We start from the raw sequence: 19,076 nt of genomic DNA, 5'->3' as shown, positions 1-19,076 counted from the left end.
CAGGTAGTCTGACAGCAAGTATCTGCCCTAACTCATTATAAAAAATCCCAATGAATGAAAGCTGATGTTGCAGAACAAGCCTGCATAATCTTTATTAATTAACTAACAAGATGGCATGTTCTTTCATGTGCTCAAAATCCATATTCAGGATTTTTTTTTTCCTACTTCAGGAAAAAAATGATGAATAAGAGAAAATTTTTGCCCTGCTGCCCTGTGAGAAATTGTTAAACTTGTGACATTGTCATCAGAACTATTTTTGGAGGACAGAACAAAACTAACAAGTCAACTTGGGATGTATGGTGGCTTCATATTTATAACATTAATCTGCTTTTTATATTCATTACTCTCAAATATCTTCACAAAAGCCAAAAGGGAACATTGGGGCATATGATTATGTCTTACTTGCCCTTACACATCCCCAGTCTGGATCGCACCCACCCCTTTATTTCGCTAGCACATCGTACGCGTGGCAGCGAACAAAAGAGCGCTGACAGTGCCAGGGGGTTGCCTCCCCAGTCTGTTCTCCAAGAAGTCAACATATGCATACGTGCACTGAGAGTTGTTCCAGGTTTTAACAAGATCTCAAATCACCATGCTGCCACAGTCTTGGCACATCCTAGAGGTTCCTTGGTTCTCTCCCTCATCGTTTCAGGAGAAACAGCTGAACGGTTTTTTCACTCCAAGCTGTTGGTTACAAATTCATTTCTGCAGAGTAACCTGCCAGCATTACCCCTCACAAAATAATTTGCATTTCCACAAAAGACCCATAAAGTAAAAAATCTTTCTTTCAAACTTCTTTTATCTGTTCCTTTCTAGTATCTGAAGTTGCTTTACAGTTGGTTTTTTTTTTTAACAGAAAGATTGAACTCATAATCATACTCATACTTCAGGTATTAACGACCACTTTAAGACAACAAAAGCTCTCTCCAAGGAAGGAAAAGCATTGGAATTGTCTTTGTAGACCTCCATGCTCCCTCCAAATGACTTACTGTGCCTGTTTTTAAAACTGAAAAGAGAAACTGGAAATCCAAATGGCACTCAAACTCCAACATGGGTCTTCTATTTAGATTTAACAGAGCATATCTTGATTTCATATATATGTTTGCCATTTTATGAAAAGGCATTTCTAACACTTTAAAAGTATCATTCCTGTCCAGAAGTAGAAAGTGTTATGTTTTATTCTTGCTGAATTACATCCAGTAAGCTTTATAAGATGCATCAAATTAATAATATAATTTGGAGGATATTGAAAAATACATTCACTGCTTATCTTTTTAAAAATCCACAAGCAGCCTTAGAGAGATTATTGCTCACCAGCTCCCTCATGGTCTTGGGCACATCAGTTGGGACCTATTTTTCCAGAAATGGACCCATAGCTGAGAAGAAGCTCTGATGTTTAATTCATTTTCATTGAAGTTGCTCAATCTCCTCACACTTAATTTTTTTAAATGATTGTTTAAATATTAACAGATAAAATTCTTTATTACTGGAGACATTCGAATTTGCATAGATGGCACACATATCAGATCCTGGTGCAGTTTGGTTAACTGCACAAACAAAAAATTATCTAGAAATATCAGCGTCAAACTCCTTTCCTTATTTTTGTTCTCTTCTTCACAGAATGTATGGATTAAAGATGCAGTTTTGCAGATTTCTTTTTATAAAAAGAAGAGATTTTCCACTCTTTTTTTTTATTTTTTTTTTATAGAGGAAGAAGAATAAGATCAAAAAGGAAAGTATGAAAAAAGTGGAAATAATTAATGCTGACAGGATCATGCCATTTGCATCACCAGAGAAAGTTACAGTCACAAAATGAGAAACAAGTCGAAATTAAAAGAGCAGGGTAAGAAACAATAAGGTACCGAAAGCACCTGAAAATTAAACCATTAGTTTTAAGAAAGGAACTGAAGATGCATGTTTAAAATATATTATACTTCGGAATAATTATCACTCCAAAAGTGAGAGATGCAAAGGAATGGGTGAGAAAATTGATGCTAAAAAACCAAAAAGTGGACATGTAATGGGAAGTGAAAAGTCCCAAGTGAGATGAGACTGAAAGTGTTGATAAAGAAACAAGAAAAATTACTTTTGTGCAAAGGTCAGGAAAAAGGTTAGAGAGGAAGATTGTTTCAAGTAAAACAAAAACAAAAGGCAGAGAAGAATATTATCTGGTCGTGAAACAGAATGAGAATAACAGACCTTGTGAAACTTTGAAATGTATGAGCTACATAGAAAGCAAGGAATCAACATTGGTGCCAAAATGTGAATACAAGATAAGGAATCAAATTCCTAGCATCAGTTATTAGGGTTTCCAGAGAAAATCATAAGATGACGAGTTCTAGAGAATCTTTTTCTTTTAGACTCATTTTGTACCCTTTACACCAGGTTGGAATTAGCTAAAGGCAGTGGTATGGGAACATGTCTCAAGGGACTAAACTCTGCATTTGTGTAACTGAAGATTCTCTTTTCTCAAGCTGAGTGCTGGAACTCTGGCAGGACTTCAGTGCTGCCTAGTTGTATCAAGTTGTAGGATATCCTTGAGGAGGTACTGGAAACATGAACAACAACATGCTTTCCTGTTTGCTTTTCCTTTGAAATATCAGATACTGATTGTTGCCAAAACAGGATATCAAACAAGTGATTTTGACCTGACTCAGTATGGCAATTTCAATAAATCTATAAAGGACAGAAAAGCATAACAGTTCCCTCCCAGATCTCCCAAATCGTCTGTGTTTTGTTTTTCCCAGCAAAGCAAAGGAGTTCAGAAGAAAAGTACACTGAAATCAAAAGTAGAACATTGGGAAACAAGGTTTTATAAAAATAACAGTTACCACATTTAGTTTCACTGTAACAAACACTATTAACAAAGAGGACATGCCAAAAATACACTGTGAGTTTTGAGGATGACAAGATGTCTATAAATAAACAAAACCTATTTGTACTTCTTTGAATGGTCCTCACTATTTCCTTCCTGAGGTAAATGAACAAGCCAATCATATCCTGCGTGAAAACTGTGTTCTTCCAGAAATGAAGGAAAAAGATATAAACCCCTCAGCATTTGTTACATCATTTAGTTAAATTAGTCAGAGGACAAGGACAAGTCACCCTCAAGAAAAATAAGATGTCAACATTTAGAATAAACTTCATTCAATTTACTCTGATCACCCTTGAATTTGGAAGATTTATGTTGTCCTTGAGTCTTTATAAACAAAAATAAAAACAGGGCATAAATATACAGAGACACAAAGTTCCTTAGCCTTAAGCGACTCCACTTTTTGTCTGGTTTTGACAGTGCTATCCCAGAATATACTTTCTATTTTTACTACTGTTTTACTTCTAAAATAACACCAAGTTTTGTCAATAGAAGTGAGCTGCAACAATTGGCACCTCATACCAGGCATTCCATAGAGCCACAATGAGCACCCAGCTCAGCTGTCCTAGCAAAATTCATCTTTTCTTTCCATTGTCATTTATTTTATCAGAGGCAACTTCCAGAGTTTGTGCATTTTTCAAGACAGTCCTTTTTAGGAAACCCACAGGTGAATATACTTTGATGTACTTCAGAAATTACCTTTCTGAAAGACTGGCCATAATCCAGGGTTTAGTCTGTCAAAATGCCACTGAGTGAAAAAACAAACATACATTTTGGCTTGCCAAATCCCATAGGGCAAGAACTTCTATTCATTAATATTTGTCTCTTTAAAGCTACACTAACAAAGCCTGTCTTAGTCAGGATTCTGGAAGAAAAAGCATGCAGACATTTTATGTCTCATCCTTAGGCAAAAAAAACTCAGTAGGAATTCGGAGCATAGCAACAAGAGATTTTGATGTTGGTTCACTTAATATTAGTTGCTTTGTCCAGTACAATGTTGTTGGGATAAAGGAAAGACTGAGTAAACTAATACCTCTACAAGGGTGTTTTCCTTGAGTATTTTATAAACTCTCAGAGTTGAAAACTTATGAATGGAAAAATAGGTAGGAGAAGCTTTGGAGTGTCAAAATCAGAATCTTTGGAATATAAAAGGCAAAGATGTACCAAGATGAGACAAGAAAAACTTGAAGTGTGGACTGACTCAAGTTATTTTAGTCACTTCATGAATTTCTTTCTCAACGCCCAAGTAGGGAAAGCAAAAATCAGTTTTAAGCTCTTATTCACTGTCCCAGTACCATGCACAATATGACTGGTCTGTTATTCCTTATCAGAGCAGGAAAAGAAGGGGACAAAAACAAATTAAGCAAAATCGTATTTGATGTACCTACCAGAAGAAAATTTTGCAGAAAAATCTGAGAATTTATTTTCTAGAACAATTTACTACCTTTCTTGTTAGCAACATTTTAAAATAATTAATATTAGCATCTGACTACAATATGAATTTACATAAAGCCCATGGCATTACAGCACAAAACACAAATACAGCAGCAAAATAAGGAAGACTATTGCTTACTTAAAAGATTTATGATACAGGATGCTATTTGGAAGTGCTATCTATTTCATTTTGATACACCAAAGAGCATATGCATTTTAGAAATAATAATCTTAAATGTTCAAACCTCTAAAACAAAAACCTGAGGCTACTTGATTCCAAAAACTGTACAGTCAGATAGTTTTGACCTAACTGTAGTGGCTCATGAGATTGCCCCCCTTTCATCCCCCCGCCGAGGCGAGAGTGCAAAAATGAGAGAGATCGAAATGACTGCTAATGCTTTGGCACACATAAATACATAATTCCTCAAGATTCCACTACCAATTCATTATTTTACCAGCAAAATAGCACATTTTAGGATTGAGACTAAAAGACAGCCAAATGCTTTCTCACCATGTACTTCTGGAAAAACACACCTGTGTCCTCCAGCACCACTCAAAACTCTTTGTATTTATAACATTCTGCTGCCTGCATAAATAACTATATAATTCTCTCCCATGATGTCCCTTCTAAATTTTACTAAACTTGTGTTTTCAGGAAGTTCTTTTTGTTTGTTTAGTGTTTGGTTTGGCTTTCTAAATCAGATTAGTAGATCATGTTACAATACTGATACAAATACTGCACAGGCCTATACAGTCTCATAGAGTTTCTACATGTTTTTGTCAGTGTAATAACAAAACAACCCATACTTGGGGGTTCTAACACTGCAAGCAGTAACTTATATACAAATTACTAAATAACATCATTTGTTTCCGCGTTGCATATTGTCTAGACACAGCCATCAGAATTTCTAGTAAAGTCTGTGTTCAAAGATGAGATACAAGCATAAGAACATCCTTTACTTACCAAAGTTATTGATACATGGCCATCAGTCCATTCTACTTATAAGGCTCACTTTAGACTTGTTTTTTTAGAAACGTGTTGCTACAATTCCATATAGACACATAACTCAAGATTTAAAATTTAAGAAGCCTGAAATAACTCAGTGACTTCCCCATCCACACTGAGTCATCTTGCATCCTCTAATATACTGGAGACCTGTTTATCAATTTATGCTCCCTATTCAAATAAAAAGGACTTAAGCATGCAGACCCACTTCTAACAGCTAAGATACAAGCATTTCATTGCTGTATTCAGGCTTTGCAAGTATAAGATATACTGTACTATAGGAAGACTGCTCAGACTTCACTCTTGCTCCTCTTTTTTGACCTTTGTTACCAAGTCTGCACTCATCTGCTTTGTAAGTATTGACTTCAGATTTCAAAACAAAGAAAGTTTTGGCAGTGCCTGTGAGTTCAGCATATTCTTTATGCAGACATACTTCTATAACTACCAAGGTACTTTGGGGAATAATAAATTATAAATCATTAGTGTCATTACTCAGAGTTAGATGACCTACCCCACTCACCATTGAAAGTAAGTAGTTCATTAGATGAAGGAAGAGCACAGAAGAGGAATGATGCTTCTGGAAAAATTAAATTTCTATATTCAGTTTAGTTTCCATTTATCCAAGCCATGCAAGCATAGAAGTCATGACCTCTGGGGGCAGAGGTGAATGCCTCAGTATTTTAGGCCTCTCTGCAAACTCTGAATTATTCATTAGCTACAGGCTCATTTTGTGTATTATTAATGAAATTTTGCTACAGAGAGTAATGCCAAAGAGAGACAGATCTTCCAGTGCAGCTGATAGTACATCTTTAGGCTGAGTAGTAAAAAAACCGACCCTTGCCAGTACTAAAGACCAAGGACATACGTCATAAATTTGAGTCCCAGTCTCCATCCCTACGTGAAAAAATATGTTCTTCCCCATTTCTCTCCACCTGCAAGCACCACAAAAGATGCCCCCGAAATCTCATCAGTAAAAGAACTTCCTAAAAGGCAAATAATAATTGTTTTTCTAGCTTTGTACCATTCTACCAGAAGTCACAGAGTCAAACCCATGTGATTTTTCATATGTCTCATCTCAGGACAGTTTGAGTGTTGCACTCAGACTCAACCAATACTGGTTATGCTATACCTTACTTATGGCTCATGGTTTGGGTTTTTTCTTTTAATATATATTTTTAAGAAGCTTCTTTATCCTTGATCAAGAGTTACTAGAACAAAACCATCTCTAGGAACATGTAGGAGAACTTACGTGAGTATGATTTGTCTTACAGTCATAAAACAAAGACTAAGAGAGAAAGATCATTATTGTAGGTTGAAAGTTTTCAGTCGTTTCCAGACCAATAAGAGATGAAGTAGAATAGCATATATCAGAGATAATAAGCTTTAAATCTGCACAAATATTTACATCTGCAATATTCAGATGAGCTTTGCTGCCTCTGAGAAGTCTGAATAGCAAATACACCAGGTCCTGGAGAAAATTCTACTCTGGCCAATACAACTGAGAAATGGCTCTATGCTTCTATACTGTGAACAGCCTGTTTTCCATTGGTGAAGACAAACTGCTGTGGCTGTGACACTGGCATTCATGCTACACATTGTATTAAAAATTCTTCCTTTAAGTAGCTTGAAAATCAAAATTAGTTTGATTTTCTTAAAGATTGCTTGGCACCTCTAAAAACTTACCAATCCCACATTTAGACACACCAATCTGCTATGTCTAAAGTATCACTGCTCCATTCAAACTTTCACCCAGAGTCCAGGTAATCCAAGTGTTATGGAAGCCAACACCGGTCACTGATCTGTTCCTGGGACTTCATCAACCAACCTTAGCCACGCATCTCATCTCTTAAACCAATATCTCAATATTATTCTGCAAGTGATAAATCCCTAAAGATTTCAGTAATGGTCCACAAAGAAAAAAATTCTGCACTCTCTACACAGAATATTAACTTACCAACACTGTAGTTCTTATTCTAGTATTATTTCTCTGCAATGCATTTTGACATATGTGCAGATGCCCAAACCATACGCCTCAGGATTGGCACTTGCATCAGAATTGAAAACGGAGATACAGAAAGTTAATCTTATTTATAATTATATTGTTTCTCCTTTTAGAAGAGATATGTAGGAAAGTAACATCTACCTCTTATTGCAATGGGCTTGGGTTAAAGCAGGTGCAAAATAAATATATAGTTAATATTTTTCTGTCCCAACAGCATTTCCACTTTTCATTCTGAGAACATCAGAGTGTATTTCAGGATACCATTTTACTTTTTCAGAGTGTTCACTTTTCTATAGTTGGTTATATGTTAGGTCATATGTTTAAAATTTACACATCAGTCACACTCATAACTACATGAATAGTGTTTATTAAGTGAAATCTCTCTATACTGAATTCTCTGCTTTATGTACCAAAAAAATTATATTACAAGCACAATATAATACATTTTAAACAATAAACCTCTCAAAAGAAACAGTATTGTGAACAGCAAATTGAACAGAAGAAAAAGGATGTGTTCTCTTTCGCGGCTTTTCTGTGGGTTAACACTGAGTGCTTCATGTTTTCATAGCTTATGTACCTTCTACTATCATTTTTAGTGATACAAATAATTTTATGTGAGTCCATTAAATTCTTCTAAAGAAAAAAAATTGAAAATTTAAAATTAATTGAGCCTAAATGTAGGATTCCCAAGGTTGCAATTGTAGAGGTGGATTCCTATGGGGCAGAGAAGCCAACACTAGCAAACCCCAGGACAGCACCCTGACGTAGGATGCTGGTTTCACTAAAGATTTTCATACTGTTATTATTATTTGAAAAACAAAAACAAAAACAAAGAAACCCGAAACTAAATTCTAAGAGTAAAAGTTCAGTTAATTTCCACAGCTTAAATTTTTTCTTTTGCCTGTGAAATAGCATTGTTGGGAAATAGTCTGCTCAAAGAAATAGGGTCTGTTACTGTACTATAACCAAGATCTGTTTATTTTTATCAACTGCCATGACTGAGCAAGTAGGAGTTCCTTTTAGGAAAAGACATGTGGATACCAAATAAGATTTGTTGACAATGCTCCATTCAGATTTCAGCCAACACAGCACAACACTGGAAACTACACAGGACTTGCTAAAAGACTGGTAAAATACATATGTCAAGGAAAATTTTAGAAGCAAATGATGATCGTTCATAAAAAAACCCCAAAACACTAAGACAGTGTATCAGCATTTATTTGATTCTTCCCATGATGCAAAAACATAAACCAAGGAAATCTTCAAACTCCGACAAAGTATTTGTCAGAGATGTTTGCTAGCACTGTTTCTGCTTCAAGAGTATTAAACAAGTGTTTGCAACAAATAAAAAAAAAATTATTTTCAAAATAAAATTATTATTTTTCTGAATGGAAAAATCTGAGCAAGGAGATTTGGGTTTCTATTATCTCCTTTGTGCAGAACTCTGAATGGTTTAGTTCCACAAACATGCTGCTCCTGCTGAAAGTTCATTTTATTCTTGATCAACCAGGTAGGCTGAAAAGGTTACTTTGATATTTAGGGAACACAGCAGAGCAAATCACCTAGCACATGCATAAATTCTTGAATGACACTTCTATGGGGTAGGAGAGATATTTTAAAAGTTATGTTTAAAAGTTATGTTATCCATTCCCAGGGGAACAGACAGGCACCTGATTCTTGACCTCGCAAATCTGCTGACATGCAAGAGAAACTTTCAAAAGTGTATCTACTGAGAAAATTCTGTCTTACAAAATTTACTGAAGGTTTTATAGGAAGTGAAATTAGAAAATTTCCATTATGGAGTGTACAAGTCAACTGCTTTCCTTGCAAAAGAAACATCCCAAACATTTGGCTATTTTAATACGTAAGAACTGAATTTTTAAGTGAAAAATGTTCCAAACGTTTGTTGCAGGATTAAAAATATTAGTTTTATTCATATATTCACATACTTTAGCCAGCTTGAAAGGTGCAGACTTCCACTGCAGGTTGGTTGTCCTGTCACAGGATAAAGTGTCAATCACACTCAGATATTCTCCATTTGTCTTGTCTGTGCTTTGTTCCAAGGGCCATAAGCAAGTAGAAACATGATCAAAATCAAATTATTCCTTCGGGGTTGTGGAAGTCAAAATACAGAAACCAGAGTTGCCATCCTCAGAAGGTATTTCTGAGGGGAGTAACCATCCAATACTTAAGAAGACTTGAAGGGATTAACAGAGATCCCATTGAATAACTGCAGATGTGTCCCCTTAGTTATATTAGACAATCCAAGACAGCTACATTCTGTATTTTTCATGAATATGACATTTTTGGAAAAATTAAAGTTTCATGATGCTCACAAAAATCAATTTTTGTGGAGTTACTGTATCTATACATAACACCTGCCATGAAATAAAACCAAGCAATATGCAGTTACCTCTTTACAAACCCTGATGTGATAAAAACCCAGAATAAAACAGTAGAAGAGCCCCAGTGCCAAGCACTAAAGAGCACAGCTTATAGACACACTTTGCCAAGTCTCACATCAGAGAAACAGCTGGGGCTGCTCTGACTCACACAAAAGCTCATCTTCAGGTAATGCCTGTCTCTCCTGGATTTTTTTTCTGGCAGTATCCCATGGGCTAGAGGGTTCAGGAGACACTGATTTTTTTTTTAAAACAAACACATGTTCTACCCATTATCTGAAGTAAAAATTAGTTCATATATTGCATGCATGTGACAGCAGCAAATCTTATGTTTTCTTGTTGGGTCTTACAGTTTACTTGCAACAAGTTACATGAGTAACTAGACAGAGATTTGAAGAAATAGGTTACATAAATGCATGCTTACCAGCTGGAGCAGAACATGAGCAGTGAAGCTGAAAACCATGATGATCAGCACATGATTCACTGAATTTGCATTCCTTAAAATCTGGCTTGGAATACTTTTTGCTCTCAATCTCATCTGAAGAAATCTTATCCAGTTCAATTACCACAGCTGACATTGTGATAGTCTCAGCAGATCTCAAATTAAAAGCAAAACTGAACAAATGAAGAAGATAATTTTAAGTTCAAGTTCCTCAAACTTGCAGTCTGTAAATAATTTCCTATCACAAAATAAAAAAAAATAAAATAAAAATCCACGAAATGTAACAGTGCAAAATGTTTCTGGTTTTTTTAAATCAGTGAATGAGAAACTGTATTTCCACAAAGTTGCTCTTCCAGCTCTGCACTGTTTGATAAATATTGCAGCTCTTCTCTAAAGAAGAAAGCTAGTACTTTAAAAAGTTCTTCTGTTCTTGCAGTGACAACAACATTATGACATCTCTGTGTAGCTGCTACAAAAACAGCAAGGATAAGCAGAGGCATTTGTATGCCCGCTAAGTTGTGGACTTGCTAACTTTGTTTCAAGAGTCTAATTCATGTTCTGTTCCCTACCGGTCCATCTGGGAGGAGCTAAATAATACCCGTGGGATCAAGTGCATCCCAGTCCAGCTTGGCAGCTGTGCCCTGTTGCTTGTGCCACAGCTACGTTTCCTTAGTGAATGCTCGGGGTCATTGACTGGGACGTGTGCAGCAAGATAAATCACCAGAACTACATCATTCCTTGAAAACAAGTAAGAAAAGGTTCTCAGTTTCTCCATTTGTTATTTTAGATCCTGGAGTCTAAAACGCTTCTTTCTAGGAAAATATTAAGAACAGGTGATATTAAGGAAAGTGGTTTAGTTTTTTAAGCTTTTTTTTTTTTACTATTATTATTTTTGTTTCCTTAAATGCAACTAAACCTCAGCAGAACTCCAGACGAGGAAACGATCCGTCTCCCAGCAGACCTCCGAGTATTCTAAGCAGTGCCAAGGGAGTCACCCGCTGGCGACGCTGGGAAGTTCGAGGAGCAGCAGGGGATGCTCGCGGCGGGCACCCCGGCTTGGGAGGCTTGGAAGAGTCAGCTTAAAGGAAATTCCTTTAAGAACAGCAGAGGTCATAAAGAATAAATTATTCATTAAAACAGACCGTAGGAGAAAAATTGCCAAGCCTGAGCTAGAGAAAAGGTGATATGCGATTTCTCAGCTATTTGTTCACTATCCCTTTCTTATCTTCTCTTTGCACAGTGGGAAAGAGGACTAAATAATGCAAAAAAACCCCACCAAAAATCTGTATAGCCACGCAGCTTTTACTAAACAGTCCCTTGTCCTGCACCAACAGGACACATTCAAAATCCCTGAACTCAGCTTGAAAACAAGTGAATTCTGAGGGCTGTCCTGGCTAACATGAGTCAGGTTTAAACTGATGGTGGTATCCTCAACAATATCAATGCAGGCAGGGAGTAAGTGGAGATCCCATGGTCTTTGCACTTGAAACATATCCTCAAACAGGGCCCATTTATATTAAAAAAAAAAAAAAAAAAAGAAATCAGTTTACCAGTGGGATACTTCTCGAAGAGCTAATTTCTAGATAGATTATGATCACAGCAAGGAACTCAGGTAAAAGGACTAGTACTATTAAGTAGAGAAACATGGAAATAGGACTGAAAAAAAAAATCAGTCACAGGAGAGGCCAGAAATATGTGGCAGTTGTCTTGTTTTCATTTCAATTCATGCATATGAGGGTCATGGAAAAGCTTGGCAAAAGTGTCACAACACTTAATAAAACTTTAGAAGTGGTTATATAACAGGGAAAACAAACAAATGCGTCATTTGGAAGGCAAACCCAGCATGGCTTACACCAAGAAAGGGAGAAGAGAAAAGAAATATCACACCCTCAGTGACCACAGACAGAACACAGCACAGGTGCTGCTTCAGGCACCGGCCCTTATGTACCCCAAAATGGAATTAAGTCATCCAACCCTTTTACCTTTTCCAGGGAACTTCCCGGTGTAACAGGTCACCCAAAGGGACCATAAGGCATACGAGGATGGCCAGGATCCATAAATTCTCTAAAATATAGAACTAAAACATGACAATATCATACCCTCAACTCAAATTTATTTGCAGGATCATATTCCCATTTCCTTGTCTGGATTTAATCCCTGACACCGTATTCTCTGTTCCAGTGGCAATGATTTCAGCTGCCTCGAGTGGACCATTGAGTTTTTGGACCCAAACTTTAGCTCCACAATTCACTTAGTTGGTAGATCCAAACTGCTGGTTCCCTCCAACTGTAGCTGTTTGTGGAGCCTCCCCCTTATTTTTGTTTTCAACGCTGGCAAAATTAACATTTGGTCAATCTGGTCTTGTGGCTTAATTAAAATGTCTTGATCTCTTCTATTTAACAAAAATCACCTTAATTTCCCCATTATAATTTGAATCAATCACTCTGATTATTGAATGCCTTTAATTGCTAAACTGGACCTTGGGGCTATCAAACCAAAACAGCCAGAAGGAACATGTTTCAATACCAGTGTCAATGGCAGATGTTCCAGTCTGTACCTTTGCAAAGCATACAAATCTAATCCTGCAGTGTCTGGAGTTGCTTGATAAGGTGCTAAAGCTCCCTCCTTCATTTCTCAGTATGGGAGCGTTTCTGCTACTGTTAATGGTTTTATTTGAAATATATATGTCCAAACTGATACTTACCATCAGGTAAGTGTAAAGCCAGCACTTTTAAAATATCAATTCCAGTTACATACTCAGGGACAGGATTTATGATCACTGAATAAGTTTGCTTTGGCAGATTGCCAATTTTCAGCTCAGTTTTTGTCTGTACCACTTCCATCTGTTTGCCACCTCAACCTGTAATCAAAACTTTGCCCTTTAAATTTTTTAGGGCTACACAAATTCAAGAGGCCTCCACTCCAGCATCAACAGGGGCCTTAACCATTGGACGAGATCTATTTCTCCAATAAATTTGAAGCTCCACATGAGGACAATGGTCTTTTCTTGCCCATACTTGTGCTGGAGCTTGGTCTGCATCCCATTCGGGTTTTAATTCTGTCAATTGCTCCAACATTTTAACCCCTAGCCCCGGACAGGGCTCAGCATCCTGATTCCATGCCCTCATGGCCCCCAGAACCACTGACTCACCAACGGGGGACCCTCCATTGCCAAGTGCTCAGTCCTTTCGGGGCTCACGGAGGGAGCAGGAGGTCGAATTGCTCCATCCCTCCTGTCACCTTTTTGGCCTGAGCTTCAATTCTTCACTTGGTGAGCAGGTTTGTTCAACCCACCTGCCCATGTAATCTCCACATCTTTTTAGTGGGGAGCCCATCAATCTTATCACGGGCCATCCCATCTTCCAACAAGGCAGCAAACAGTTCCTTTGGAGAGACACCATTCTCTTTCACATCACCATTCCTGTTATCACCTCTCCCACTTGGTTTGGGTCCCCATTCCCTCACATCTCTTAACTGCTGGATTTTTTCTATGACTTCTCCTATGGACTTTCCTGATTCATTTATCAGTAAACTCATAATCTCACTTTTATATGCATGTGTGGAGCAGTCTTAATAATCCTATTTCCAGTTGGAGCTGACAATGCATTTTGTACAAGGTGTCTGCATCCCCAATAAAAACAGCTCTTCGTTCCTTCCTCCTTAACACCCTGAATACAATCCCGTGAAGTGAACCAGGGCCACTGCCCTTCCAGGGGGAATTTTCTGTTACAACCTTCCACCACTACAGTCAACAAATAAGCCTCTCGCCCTGTGGCCTTGGAAAGTAGAACATAACATGACAAACTTCTTACTGTCTGCTGAGTCTAATGTAATCCCAGCCTAAGTACCCAGGAGATCAAAGACTCCCCTGGCTTTTGTTTAAATCTATCCACAATATCATTAATTTCATGTTGAGTGAAATCCTCAGCGACATCAGGCCTAATGGGATAACCATCAGGGTCACCTTCCAATTGCCCTCCTATTATTGGCTTTGCTTCAGAAAATACTTCACCCTCCAAACTATGATCTCAATCAGCTGAATCCCAAATATCTCCATCTCATTCTTCAGGATCCCAACCTATCCCTGCCTCTGCAATCACAACATGCACTTGTTTCCTATTGACTTGACCCCATCACTTTCCATATTTACCTTGGTGTACTCAAAAAGCCGCCTCTTCTGCGAGTGTTTCGAAAGTGCCCAACCTGTCCCTTCACAGTCAACTTCAAAACAGTAAATGAATGATTTTCCCCTGTAATTCACACACTTGCTTCTCCAAATTCATCTTCTCCTGACACATTTGTTCTCGGTTGATCCTCCTTTGGATATGAAGACAGCAAAATAAATCAAGCACCACACTAACTGCCAAAATTGAATCCGGATGAAGATTCCTCCCAGAAAAAAGGTACCAGGACAGAAAGCTCTTGCTGCCCATGGAGTGCCCAGGTTGGACTGCCTCTACCTATAAGGCTTCTAGCAAATTGGTCACGAGTGGTAACTGATTCAAAAAACCATTCCTTTACCGTTCTCTGTCACTCTAAGGATGCCCAAAAACCCCTCTTTTCCATCATGGTTTTAAGCTTTGCACAGACTATCCAAACTCACTGCTCGGCTGCCTTTCCTCAGGGGATGCAAAATACCTCGATGAAGTATCAGACAGCCATAATACACCATTATGCAGAGGACACATTAATAACCACGGCCACAAGAAATGAACTGCTAATTGTTTCTGCTGTTTTAACCAAAACTGCCCAAGGTGCAGATCTTCAGGTTGTTTCAGGAAGAAGCCAACAACCACAACTCTGGACTTGCCATGGACAAGAGAACACAGCAAAAAAGCTCTACACAGGTGACACAGCTCGAGGTAAAAAACATTTGTATTTACACGAGTTGCAGGAACCTCAGAGGGCTACCAGTTGCCCTCTCTTTGTGTTGCTAGGGGAGAACTCCAACTTAAAGTCTGACGAATTGCTAACTGCAGAGGCAAACCAAATGTTAGAAAATTATACCAAGGTAACAAAAGGCAAACAAAATAGGAGAGATCCTGACAGGCAAATCTGCCTAGTTTTTGTTTCCAGCAGGTATGAAGCATTGCAGCTTTGTTTCAGTGGGATCAAACTGAGAGAAGTCCGCTGTTGGTTCTAAAACAGCCTTTTCTGTCATACCTCACCACCTAAATCTGTGTAAGTTGCTATTGAGTTTGTAAGCTTGTCATTTAGGGCAGAGCACGACTGAGGAACTGGACAGAAGGAATCCTGCCTTTACCAACATTCCAGCTTTGAAAGGACAATTTGGATAGGATGACAGCTGAGGACGCTGGATTTCAAGATGCCCTGGAAAGTTTTAGTGGTAATATTTTAATTCATCTCCTTAAGCACAGATTGTGGCAGAAATCAACAGTTTACCTTTACAAACCACACCAGATGCAAAACTGAACCAGTGAAAGGCCTCAGGGCCTTCACACATGCATCTAGGAAAACTCAGTATGCTGCGATAGACTTAAATAAATCCTGCCACGGGACAGTAAGAAAACTACAAGCCATGAACTAAGCTTCTGTATAGTTCTGGACTGATTGTCATTACCTTGGGAAAATTTTAAAACAATCCTTTGATGTTATGGTTGTGCTTATTATGCTATGAGGTTGATAACCTGTTTTGAAAGTTAATTTCCTTGAGATATTGTTAACCCTTACCTGTTTTTTGAAATGCGTTCTGGTTGGTTCCTGTGAGTTACAAAAGGTATGATTTGTATACAAATGTACACAAAATCACATACTGAGACGCCACAGCCAATGACTGACAGAAACTGAAAAGCTGCTAAAGCAACAATGTTCAATACTATACCCAGAGTTTTAAGGCAAGCAATTGCTTCATTCATTCTCCATCAGAATACAGGTTCTCTAAGAGACCATTCAAAATAACAATTAATAAAGCTACATTATCAAGGTATGCCACACTGTCAGGAAACCACCCTAGAGAGTTAATAGCAGATGAGGCCTGGCGATCAGAGATATACATCTTTGAATTAGACATATTGAAATTGTACATGCAAACAGATATACATCCACAAAACATAACTGCTACTACATCCACTAGACAAAACACAAAAGTGTAAAACACATGAGTTAGTTGCTTAGCAACCCTTTGGTACACTAAAATGGATTAACATTAAAATTAAGCAGTTACTCCCTATGAAATAGGAAAATCCTCATGTCAAGCATTTCACACTAATCCATAAAACAGGGCCGCCCCGTGCCCCGCCCCGTGCCCGCCCCGCTGCTCTGAAGCGCGGCAGCCCCGCAGGGCCGGGAGCGCTCTGACCCACTCGGCCCTGGGCTCTGAGGGGGTGCCTGTTAGCCAGCCCTGGTATTTAGGGCACCGCCTGGACCCATCCCCGGGTTTGGGGGGTCCCTGGTACTTCTCAATGGGGTTTGGAGGGTCCCCTTCGTTTCGTGGCCCTTCGACCTTTCGCCGTCCTGCCATTCCCGGCCAGGGGTTCTTTGGGGGGGGGACGCGCTTCAGCTGCCGTGGGAGGGACCCCCCGGTCCGGGATTGTTTTGGGGTCCCCCCTCAGCTGGCGGGGGGGGTGTTTCATGCCAGGGTGGGGGGGTGGGGTGTCCCATTCAGACATTACAAGCCAGAGCCCTCCCTCTGTTCTCTTTTTGGGGAGGGGGCCCGGGCCCTGTCCCCTTCCCCTTTTGTGGGGCTTTTAGCACGTCTATTTTTGTACTGCAATTCTCGGGGAGGTCTTGTGTGTCCAAACCCAAAAGAAAATGTTCCAACAAAGCCTCAGAGTTCAGCGCTGGGGGGTTATTTTGGATGGATTCTGTGGGGGCTTGTACAGGGTTGAGCCGGAGGGAGTGTTTTTGGGGGTGTCTCCCCCCATTAAATCACGTGGTCGGCGCTGGGGTGGAGGAGCCACCGGTCCTCGGGGTCCCCGTCTCCCGGGGGAATCTCGGGGGGGCCGCCCCCCACCCCAGAGCTGCTCTCGGGGTGCAGCGGGGAGGGCTGGGGCGGGTGAGGGGTGGTCTAGGGGGTCCCGCAGCGGGTCCCCAATGTCCTCCAGGTGCTGGAACTGCATCTCCTCCTTGGCCAGTCTGCGGTGTGTGGGGGGGGGAGGAGGTCACCACAAAACCCCCTGAAACCCCCCTTGGGGTCACCCCAAAAATCATCTGGGTTCACTCCAACCCCCAGCCCCGAAATCCCCTTCGGATCATCCAACAATCCCCCAGACTCTTCCTCCCCCGCCGACACCTGGGTTTGCCCCAAAACTGCCCCCAAACCCTCTCTGGGTTCACCCCAAAACCTCGCCGGGGTCACCCGAACCCCCCCCTCGGCACTTGAGGTCACCCCAAAACGCCCCCAACCCGTCCCCGACTATCGGGGGTCACCCCAACCTTTCCCGCGGGCCCTATCCGGAGGAGGAGGTCCGGGGAGCGGGGCTGGAGGGGGAAGGAAGAGAAGGGACAAAAGAAAAGGTAAAGGATCAAAATAACGAAAAGGAGACGTGGGAGCCCGAGGCCCCCGCGCCGAGCCCGGGGCGCTGCTGCCCCTCCCCGCACTGCCCCAGCGAACGGCGGCGGGGGCGGATGCCGGGGCTCGAACACCCTCGGCCCGCCCCGCTCCCCTGGGCGGGCCCCGCCCCGGCCCCGCCGCTCACACCCGGCCGAGCCGCGTCCGCCCCGCGGCTGCGGAGGACGCTCGTCCCGGGTCGCGGCGGGACTGATCGGCGCTCGGGGCTGGAGCCCCGGCCCAGGGGCTGCTCCCGGCGCTGCGCCGAGCCCGAGCCGCCGAGTGGGGACGGGACCGGTTCCTGCCGGGGGCCGCTGCGAGTCCCCGGGCCGGAGCACCGAGGCGGGATAGGGGCTGAGACCGGCATTGGGGCCGCTCCGGGCCGGGACTGCGCCGGGGCCCGGGCCCGGGAGAGCGGCGGCGCTTTCCTCGTGCGGACGCTGAGCCGGGGCTGGGACCGGCCGGGGCGCGGGGACCCCCCGGGCCGGCCCCGGGACCCCCGAGCCCGCCGGTCCCGCGGGGGCCCTCTGGCGGACACGGCGCGGCGCCGCCGATCACGGCGACCCCCGGTGGGCGGGGGCGGAACTGCAGCCCCCGGTCCGAGCACCCCCCGGGAGAATATCGCCCGCCTCCCCCTTCCCCGGGGCTCCCTGAGATGCTTCACCCCGGACAGACACAGCTGCAACTGCAGAAGCCATGGAAGCGTCTCTCCTGGTGCAGGATGTCGTCCGATGGCGTGACTTATTGAAACGGGACTGTCATACCGTGCGCGGGTGTCTTGATCATGTTGATAGCTGGGATGATGTGTTGTCTGTTAGCACTCCACTTCAAAAGTTAGGTATTTTAGAGTCACTGTTTGTAAAAGACTGTGTGTATTTTAATCATCGTGTAGGTTATGACATAGAACGAGCACGTGGTGAGTCTATGGTACGGGATGTGTTCCCTGAATCGTCTTTCTATAGAAATAGTTCCTTCTGGTCTCGGTAAGAATCGGACTTGGAGTGAGTACTCCAGCAGTGAGTGCACCTTGTCGACTCCCTGTGGGAATGTTTCTTCTGTGTGGAGATAGAATCTGGCCAGGAATCCCTGCACAACCGATAGGGGGGCCTTGTACATCTAAAAAGTTGGTGGTTGTAGTTGTGTTGCTAATGCTGCCTTGTCTAGTGTCGTTCCTGCAAAGGGCCCTGCAGGATACGATCCGGGCAGTCTTTGCTGCTCAACTACAGAACAGGGGGAATTGCGGGGTGAAGTCACAGCCCCACAACTGAAGTTTGAGGGGTTTGGAATATTATAAAGTGTTGGGCCGTTTTCCATGAGAGCAGTGGAGCTAATTAGATAGTTCCCACGGACACAGCCTTGAGCTGTGTGGCTGAGTGCAGGTGCTACATTCCTGGGGGTTGTTGTAAGA

The 19,076-nt window shown here is 41.5% G+C and overlaps 1 protein-coding gene across 1 annotated transcript in view; it reads right to left on the bottom strand.

Moving 5' to 3' along the window:
- The window catches only part of ANO3 (anoctamin 3), a 177,776-nt gene extending 167,102 nt beyond the window's left edge, over nucleotides 1–10,674 (bottom strand). Inside the window, exon 1 of the mRNA XM_051776583.1 lies at nucleotides 10,141–10,674. Coding sequence (XP_051632543.1) covers nucleotides 10,141–10,294 — 154 coding nt within the window. The 5' untranslated portion in view covers nucleotides 10,295–10,674. The remainder of the gene's footprint in view (nucleotides 1–10,140) is intronic.
- Between the last annotated feature and the right edge of the window lie 8,402 nt (nucleotides 10,675–19,076).

The sequence above is a fragment of the Manacus candei genome, unplaced genomic scaffold (assembly GCF_025592945.1).
Source record: "Manacus candei isolate 608988 ecotype Guabito, Panama unplaced genomic scaffold, ASM2559294v1 h1tg000009l, whole genome shotgun sequence".
Lineage (NCBI taxonomy): Eukaryota > Metazoa > Chordata > Aves > Passeriformes > Pipridae > Manacus > Manacus candei.
The sequence above is the reverse complement of the archived record's forward strand: the minus strand, read 5'-3'. Positions and strand labels throughout refer to the sequence as shown.